Below are 8601 nucleotides of genomic sequence, written 5' to 3' on the forward strand. Positions count from 1 at the left end.
GCCGCTGGAAGAGTTACCGCCCTTAAGGCCTCTGAGCTGAACTGATGAATGGGGTCCCAGGTGCCAGCAGCGCCCCGGTGCTGTGACCCGGGCCCCGCCTTCGGCGAGATCGCTTCTGAGATCATTGAGGATACGCTGATCCGTCTGGCCACGGAAAACGAACAGTACCTGAGCGAGCTGTCGGATCAGGCCGGGTGCTTCAAAGAGCCACAGATAGTGGGTGAGGCTCTTTTTCTCAGCTGCAGCTAACTCCTGAGATGGTGAACAGCTGTATAGTTACCTTCAGTTGACTGAGGTGAATGACTGTTGCACTTTTTTGCAGAATTTATATTCCTTTTGGCTGAAAAATGGCACTTGGACCAATCGGCAAGGTACCAAGCGGTAGAGTTACTTGAAAGGTAATAAATATCCTGAACGCTCAGTGCATTTCCCGTTTCTTTCACATGGTTATGCTGTGCATGCTCTGTACCACTCATTCACATAACGTATAATGTTCTTGTGTGTGTCTAGAGCTTTGTCTCTTTAGTCATTTAATTCAAATTAACAGTTATCCGTATATTCTGAGTACATACAGAATTGCTTGTCTTCCTTTTTCTTAGCAGAAGAGACCTGTTTTCTGAGAAATTGCGTTTTTTGTAGGTTTATGATCAAGCAAGTAGAACAAATCCGTAAGTCCTCCAGAGAGAACGTTGAAAGCCGTGAACAAGAACAAGACAGCAGCTGGAGCTCTCTGAAAGATCAGATATACAACACGTTTGTCCTGCGACTTGTGTCATGCATTCAGCTTGCAAGCAAACTTTCCTTACACTATAACGTAAGCCAGCTAAACCTTTTCCTATAGCATATTTTTAGCAGTGTAGTAAATTGTGTAGTATATTAACCTCTCCTCCTCTCTGAAAGACAATAGTGATAACAAAATGCAAAGGATATTGAAATGGAGGCCTAAATCTCTGCTGTTTAGGGCAGATTAATTGTCACTCATCAAGTAACAATTTGTCAGGAAATGTTCCCACTACTGGGGGAAAAAGCACAGGTAGCGGGAAAACTCAGCCTGTGGTTGTCGAAAATTGTATGGCTAGAGAGGGTTCACACCTGTCTGGGGAAGGCTTGTGGAGTAGAGGAAACCTACGGGGAAAGAAGGTCTGAGCTGGATTTCTCATGCCAGCTTAAAAGACGAGTTAGACAGCTGGGTTAGCGGGCAGCATCGCCGCTGCAGTGGCTCGTGCTTAAATTCAATGGGAGGAGTAAAGCAAGAAAATACTTTGTTCTTAGCGAGTGCCTTATTGCCTAGAAGATAATTTGTCTTTTTTTTCCTCTTCAGATAGTTAACAGTGACACAGCTTTAAAATTTCTGCAATCCTTAAAATACTCATACACTAAACAGGAATTGCTTGAGTCGGAGCTTGCCGTTTTAAGAACTCTGCACTTCCAGATCAACGTGTCAACTCCTTTGGCTTACGTGGAATTGCTTCTAGAGGTTTTAGGTAAGAGTATTAATAGGAGAGAATGGGAAAGAAATCTTTTAAAAGCGTAATAGAGCTATTACTGATCTGAACCAAATGTCTCATCTTCCAGATTTTTGCACACTGTGAAGGCACGTGAAACTTTTCAGATTTCCCAGGGCTTTACTGTTCGGATGAGCACTTTGTCCTTAGTAGAATCTGATGAATGTTGTTGGACAGCCAGGCGTGACTCATTCAGTAAAAGAGTAAGAGTTTAAAACTCCCAAAACCTAGTGTAAGGCCACATTTTCTACAATGACTTACCATTTTCTTTGCCCAGGTCTGACAACCTGAATTTCAGAATGAGTGAAATTATACTGAGATTGAGAAAGCCTACGGCATGAGGTGGCCTGTGGCATTCAGAAACAAAGGGCAGTTGTCACCAGAAATCTTCATCCCTCGCTTACAGTAACTAACGCTCCTTCCTAATTCAGTTTAATGACTCAAAATGTGTGGCTGATTACGTGTGATCTCTGTGCTAGGACATAATGGCTGCCTGCTTCCTGCAAAACCATTACATCGCATGTGTATGCAGCTACTAGACTTCTCTTATCTTACAAGAGATACCATCTACGACACTTTGTTGAAGATTGCCATCGAAAATTCCACACCAAGCAAACTGCAGGTGTATGTAGCTTACGTGACTATTGCTTAAAATAACTATGTGAAATTAAAACCCTAAGAAACAGTAGCATAATTCCCATTGTGCCATTTTTTTAGGCATGTTTTAAAAAAATTTAATTTGGGGTGCTTTCAGCATTGTTTATTGATCTTAATATACCAGTTCAAAGCAACGTGCTTCACCACATTTGCTTTAGGGGCAAGCTAGGAAAGTGTTTAACTTAATTGTAAAAAATGCAGCTTTAGCACCATCAATTAAAGCTAACAGTATCAGGCTTTATTTGGACTGAATAAGCTAACATGTCTGTAGGCTGTGTAGCGATTACAGAAGTAGGTGCTTTTGAACTGTAAAACTAGCATCATTTTACACCAGAAGATGCTTTTACTTTTGCAGAGCAAAGTTTTTGACAGTAAAGGAAGATTTCATGCTCTTGGCTGTTGGAGTCATCAGCACAAGCGTGTTCATACTAAACCCCGGGCATTGGAAGCAGGTACAGTCGCTCCTAAACACATTAGCTCTACCTGAAAAAAATGCGGAGGTTGTTTACGTGTTTAGGCATAGCAAGGGGACAGACTCCACTGGGAGTAGCATGAGGGAGGTGACGTCTTTCAGGTTTTTTAGCAGGAAGCGTGTGTACTTTTGTAAGAGCGTTAGGAGGGTGCACGGGCAGTTCCGCAGGAAGGCTTGTGCTTGCACTAGCGTGAGCGTATCCTCACGCTTCAGCTTCTTTACAGCCAGAACAAACCCCCACAGACATTGTTTCGTTGACAGGTGGAGAAGCAATCTCATGGGACAATTTTCTGCCCAAACTGCTACTGAATACTGTAACAAACAGCCTATTACAGACAGTAGCTTTTTCATTTTACTTCTTTAGTAGAAGCAATTAAATTAAAAAGAGCACAAAAAAACCCGTAACAAGCAAGCAACCAAACAAAAAAAACAACCAAATAAAAAAATGTACTGAGAAGCTTCAACTTTTGTTGAAGTGCACCCGTGGAGCACTATCATTCTCGTTAGATTTGGGGGGCTAAGAAGTATGTCTGTAAACTAATGTCTCTTAGGCACTGTAAGTATCTTTTTTCTTTTTTTTTTTCTTTTAAGGTTGTGGAGCATTTAAACTGTATCACTGGCATTACTTCACAAAGTATCTTAGAATTTTCTTATGCAGTACTGAAACACATTGTTGGCAGTACCACTCCAAAGCAGCACTATAGCAACTGTGGAACAAAAGCTCCAGAGAACAGAATTATGCCTCTTAAATAGAACTGTCTTCTACGGCCAGTCGCTAGCGTATCAGTAGCAAACTGCTACGCTGCCAATAATAGTCCATCTTCCGTGATACTGCACAGGGCACCCAGCGCAATTTGGTTTTACTTTTGGTTTTGAACACGAGGTGTTCTGCAACATTTCGTATGTTACGTGTTAATTAGAAAAGCTTGTCCTTTCAGGCAAGGCATTAGTGCTGTGAAGGGAGGCACACAGGAGCAAAGTAGCATTTAAAATACCTCTTTCAGCACCAAAAGCTTTATTGTAAGAGCTGCATCTTCTAAGTTATGAATGTAAGTTTCCTTTGAATAAAAAGAAAACTCTTAAGAAGAGTCATGTTTTGAAAAGGCATTACTGTGCATGGTATTCTGCTTGGTAATCTGTATTGCTTATTGCTAGGAGCTCGCACGCCCAGTCATGACAAACAGGGCTGTACGTACTTTCTCCACTTGCTGCTTTTTTAAAAATTAATTGTTGTCTCAGGCAGCCTGCTGCAGCCAGGCTGCTTGTTCCTGTGTCCCCTCTTTGCCAGTGCTCAGAGCCTGTTTGCTCTTACCCTAAGAAAGCCAGCTAGTTGACCAGTGTTGTGAAAAGGACGGAATCCCACCAGTTTTGAAAGCGATGCAATTGTCGTGACAGCAGGCGCCTATTCAGCGTGTCCATGTAAGTGCCAGGGGCTGTTCATGCTGTGCCTGGCATATGCTAGATGAAAGTAGTCTTTGTGTAGAATAGTGTTTTATTATTTACTCAGTGCACCTCTGTGCAAGAACAGGCTGCAGGAAGTATTACAAATAGTTAATGTCATCACAGCTAACACTATTTTACACGGTATCAAACCTTGTTAAGTTCAGTGGCACAAAGAAGTGCTGATATGACTTAGAAAATATTTTATTTCAAACTGTAGTTACTCTTTAACGACCAAGCAGAGCTTCTGCGAGTTCTTCCACGTTATTCCCCGTGTTTGTAACATTTTGCTTTTCTAACCTTTGTGTCAAGCAACAGATATATCAAACTCACTGGTGTTTTGAAGTTTGACAGTAACTTATACACATTTCTATAAACCCCAGAAGTACCAGTTTAGCATCTATTCAATAGCTGATTTCTTTTATTCTGTTCAGCTCAATGATATAACTTTACATATTGCTTTTCTATATACTACTTGTAATAACGGTATTTTAAATAAAGTGTCTTGTGGATTTTTGGTATTGTAAACATTTTGTACTAGTTAATATTAAGAGACATCTTAATTTGACTTTCTCCAACGAAACGCAGACACTCTACAGCTGCCAGGACGACTTCTTTACATGGTTACTTGTTATAGAATTGGGATGAGACCCAGGCAAGACCCCACTTCAGGTTAGTTAACATGAATTTTAGTGCTTTTGTCCATTGCTCCTCAGAGTTAAACTGTGTTTTAATAGAGTAAGAGCCACCACTGCCACCCGTATCTTCAATCTTCCCTTTCTCCACGTCCATCCTGTATCACACACAAAGTTTTATTAGTGCATTACTATGGCAAGCATTTAATCTCAATACGATGTCAAGTACTAAAATTTAAATCTGACATTCGTATTATTCTATGTAAGAATACTTTGCTTTTAAAGGAAATCTAACAAGCCTCAGGTCTTCACCTGAGGAACTAGCTTTACATTTCAATTAAACTAAGAGCAAATGTGGTAATCCTGCACGTTATAAAGAACACCGCGTGATTCCAGAAAGACAGGACTGAAACAGCAAGCAGCGCTGTAGACTGGTCCAGAGGTCAGTTAGTGCTGCACGGGACAGCATACGAGGTGTTAATTTGACATGCTATATAGCAACACTCACCTATAGGGCAAACAAAACCGCGTTTCACCTTTTTCCACTTCCTCTTTAAATTGCTGCACACAGTCCAGGAAAGCCACCATTGCATGATCAAACTTATTGTCCCAGAAGAACCTTAGGCCTCCAGAACAGTACAAGGGGAGCTCCTGGAAAAGAGATTCGTTTCAGGCACACTCCCTTTTAGATATGGTCATTGCAGCCCTTTAGTCTTGTGCAAGGCTTACATCTGTCATAGGATGCTTAGAAATGGTTTGTGGCACGTAGTAAGTGTGACTTGTTTTGTGGTAAGCGCCTACCGCGTGCAGGCTTGGGTTCCTAATCGCCAGCAATCACCCTGAATCACACTATCTTCCTCTGGCCAGCTGCGGTGTATAGGTCAAGAGTCCTGTTGGTTTTAACGCTACTGGATGGCAGAACAAATGGCTTTGATACAGGATATGGAGTGAGATATTACTATGTTGGAGAAGTCGGGGCAGCTAGTCCTCCTGTACCATAAATTCATAAAGAGCTGAGTTTGTCTTCTGCGTCCCCCAGCATGACCAAGGCTCTGTGGCTTCAAGATCAATGTCCTCTGATTTGTGCAGGATCTCTTACCTTCGATTTGTCCGTGAGGGACTCTAAATATGAGTGGTTGCCGTATGGTACGAGACGGTATCTGAAAGGAGATATGATTCACGGGCAGATGAGTCTAACTGTCTTTATCCGGGTCATAAGTGAAATGTGTATTTTATTGCATATACCTTTGAAACTTCAGGCCCATTTTGTTAGCAAGGGCGTGTAGCAACAGCACGGTCTGCCCCCAGGCAGCATTGATCTCATTCCATTCCACAGGAACACTGGGGAGACGGCCAAGTCTGAAGTTATTTATTGTGCCAAACTGACCACTGTGCCTGTGATAAGAGGAATTATAAATAAGCGCACTGGGGCAGGAACAGCTTCTAGCATGCTGACCAAACAAGGGCCACGTACTAGCAGTTACAGAACGCACGCTGCTAACCAAGCAAAAGGAGGGTTTGGGGGCTCTGGTTAAAAAGTGTATATAAACACCAACCACTTTTTCTCTTTTTATGACACAGTTCATTTAAAAAAAAACCAAAACCAAACCAAAACATACCACCAAAACAACCAACCGAACACCCAAACCCCCTGAGCTACCTGCTCTGCAAAGCCTGACGTTACAGCATTACCGTTGGCTAGCACCGTAGGTCCCGGTTCGTTAACAGGGTTAATGAAAGAGCCATTTTGCAGTCTACCTGGACGTCTGCACAGCGTCGCAGACCTCTCTCAGCTGACACTGTTGGGAGCCGTGACCGGTTGCTTTGTTGTGGGGTAGCTATGACTTGACTAGCGGCTTTCCCGTCAAATGCAGTATTACTTAAATGGCCCTGCGTTGCAGGATCTTAGCAAACTGACACAATATCCCAGTGTCTACGTTACCAGATGTGAAAGGTTGCATTGAACACATTGGTTTTCTTTAATTTATCCAATTGCATCTGGGCATAGCGCATTTGGTTGTCCACACTTTTCAGCTCATCGTCTAGCTCCAGTTGTTGCCTCTTGAATTCACAGTATTCCTTCTGATACCTTTTAATAAAAGCAAGACAAGAAATGCTAAGTGCAGGCTTTTACAGAAAAGTGATCGCTCACACGGTATACTAGGTTTTCTTGGTCTAGCCAACTTCAGTTTTGCAAAGAATAAGCCACTTGCATTTGGGCATTATTTACAGGTTTCTCCACATTATGATCTCATTTATCTGTTACCCAAAATCCCTGCCATAAACTGCAGTTGCAGTTCACTCACTGAGCTTCTTCCTGCTCCAGCCGCTCCGCCTCTGCCCTGACTCTCTCGAAGTCTTCAGCCACAATCTTGCGGTTCTTCTCAACGTCCTCTAGCTCCTGAATCAGTTGCTCTTCCTCCAGTGCAAGTTCTTTCAGTTCTGTTTGCAGTTTCTCCTTATCATCCTCGTTCATTTCTTCCAGTATCTCCAGACATCTCCTAAAAGAGAATGACAGGATTACCGAAGCAGGGATCCTGGGAAGCCCCCTGCCGTGTCCCCGGTTCCGTGACAGCCTGCGCACGCGAGCAGAGGTGCAAACAGGGACTCTGGTATCACGTGCACCTCTCGTTAATCCCGAGCTCTCCGCATTGGTCCTGCACCGTGAGTCAGGAACGCACACAGGAGAACAGGGGAGCGAGATGGTGGCCGAGGATCTGTTACTGCCTGCCGGTAACCGTCCCTGCGAAGCCCTCAACCACACGGGAATGCTGCCACACGGGCGCCGTGGGGAGGTGGCGTCAGTCCTTCTGATGGGCTCACGGACTTCAGCTGGAGTAGCTGTGTACCACAGGACTCTCAAAAATAAAATTTTCATCTCGTTCAGACAAAGAAAACCAAGCGCTGAAGTCAGGGACGTCTCCTACTGATCCCAGAAAGCCGGACCAAGGCTGTATTCTTTCCCTAGGCTCCAGGCTAAAGCAAATCCCGTCTCAGGTCACCTCCGGATCACTCACTTGTAGTTCTGGCACTCGTTCTCTGTGATGTTAAGCTGGGTGTCTAGTTGGTCTAGCAGAGTGTCTGTGCATTCCTCACACAGAGGGTGATCCACATCTGTCTGTCCAGACATAATGTCAAAGAGGTCACCGGTAACCTGCAGGAAGAGCTCACCGTTAGTTCAGGTGAAGCCTCAGGCAGCTGCCGGCTGGTTTTCAACAGACAGGCTTGTGCTTCTTCAACTGGCAAAGTATTTCTTGCAGGTGAAATCTTGATTTAAAATAAGCCAGCTTTACTGAACTACTCACCAACAAAAATATCGGAAAGCCAGCGCTACGGACAGCTTTGCAGTTTAACCTTGCAGAGCGTCTAGAAAAACTGATGCTCCATTCAAAAGTATCCCAGTTTACCAGCTCATGTAAAACTTGCCTTCAGTCTCCGGCTGAGGTTTTCCATCGTGCCGCCATCTGACGCCTCTCCGATCAGCGTGAAACTGTTGGCGCTTTCTGTTGACATCATTCTTGGAAAGAATTTTATTGAGAGTTGAGCGCCGAGGGTCTAGGGGAGCCAGCTCGAGTGCTAGACTTAGGTCTGAAGCTAGTCCAAGAGTCAGAAAGGGAAAACACACAAGACAGAAGGACGGGGGAGCCTGCATTTCATGAGAGCTCTACCGGGACAGCGTTTTGTGTTAACCCGTAGCTAATCAGCAGCGTCCTAAATCCTGTGCATTTACGTATATTCAAATGGCTGTGCCGCTGCCCGCTGAGGAGCCCAAGGGCCACGGGGACCCCTCGGGGGAAGCTCTAAGGGGGTCACAGGAGACGGGCAACGCTAACGCGTACCCCTCCGGCAGAGGTGGTGCCCTGCCGGGGGACCCTTTCCCCGGGCAGCTCCT

General features: G+C 44.2%; 2 protein-coding genes across 3 annotated transcripts; one reads left to right on the forward strand and one right to left on the reverse strand.

Moving 5' to 3' along the window:
- Window positions 1-48: 48 nt before the first annotated feature.
- CNTD1 (cyclin N-terminal domain containing 1) lies at window positions 49-4584 on the forward strand. Of its 2 annotated transcripts, XM_009282906.1 has the most exons (7): window positions 49-220; window positions 323-398; window positions 640-814; window positions 1322-1484; window positions 1985-2129; window positions 2518-2614; window positions 3226-4584. In XM_009282906.1, exons 1-7 carry the CDS (start codon window positions 49-51, stop codon window positions 3385-3387), a joined length of 990 nt encoding a protein of 329 aa, XP_009281181.1. In that variant the 3' UTR covers window positions 3388-4584. The 2 variants fall into 2 exon arrangements, with proteins under 2 accessions (XP_009281181.1, XP_019328616.1); XM_019473071.1 differs by having other exon boundaries at window positions 2518-3310.
- Window positions 4477-8277, reverse strand: BECN1 (beclin 1). Its single transcript, XM_009282892.1, has 8 exons — window positions 8136-8277; window positions 7727-7863; window positions 7016-7210; window positions 6652-6798; window positions 5955-6104; window positions 5809-5869; window positions 5218-5360; window positions 4477-4867 (listed from the first exon to the last, which is right to left on the reverse strand). The coding sequence occupies exons 1-8, from the start codon at window positions 8223-8225 to the stop codon at window positions 4699-4701; spliced, it is 1092 nt and encodes a 363-aa protein (XP_009281167.1). The 5' UTR covers window positions 8226-8277; the 3' UTR covers window positions 4477-4698.
- Between the last annotated feature and the right edge of the window lie 324 nt (window positions 8278-8601).

Source organism: Aptenodytes forsteri, unplaced genomic scaffold (assembly GCF_000699145.1).
Source record: "Aptenodytes forsteri isolate BGI_AS27 unplaced genomic scaffold, ASM69914v1 Scaffold492, whole genome shotgun sequence".
Lineage (NCBI taxonomy): Eukaryota > Metazoa > Chordata > Aves > Sphenisciformes > Spheniscidae > Aptenodytes > Aptenodytes forsteri.

Coding starts and splice junctions, on each gene's coding strand:
- CNTD1 (XM_019473071.1), top strand. CDS start 49: ATGGGGTCCCAGGTGCCAGCAGCGCCCCGGTGCTGTGACCCGGGCCCC. Junction 1,485..1,984: donor ATTGCTTCTAGAGGTTTTAG/GTAAGAGTATTA, acceptor TCTCTGTGCTAG/GACATAATGGCTGCCTGCTT. Junction 2,130..2,517: donor ACACCAAGCAAACTGCAGGT/GTATGTAGCTTA, acceptor TTACTTTTGCAG/AGCAAAGTTTTTGACAGTAA.
- BECN1 (XM_009282892.1), bottom strand. CDS start 8,225: ATGATGTCAACAGAAAGCGCCAACAGTTTCACGCTGATCGGAGAGGCG. Junction 7,864..8,135: donor ACCTCAGCCGGAGACTGAAG/GCAAGTTTTACA, acceptor CTCTTCCTGCAG/GTTACCGGTGACCTCTTTGA. Junction 4,868..5,217: donor CGGTTTTGTTTGCCCTATAG/GTGAGTGTTGCT, acceptor TGTGTGATACAG/GATGGACGTGGAGAAAGGGA.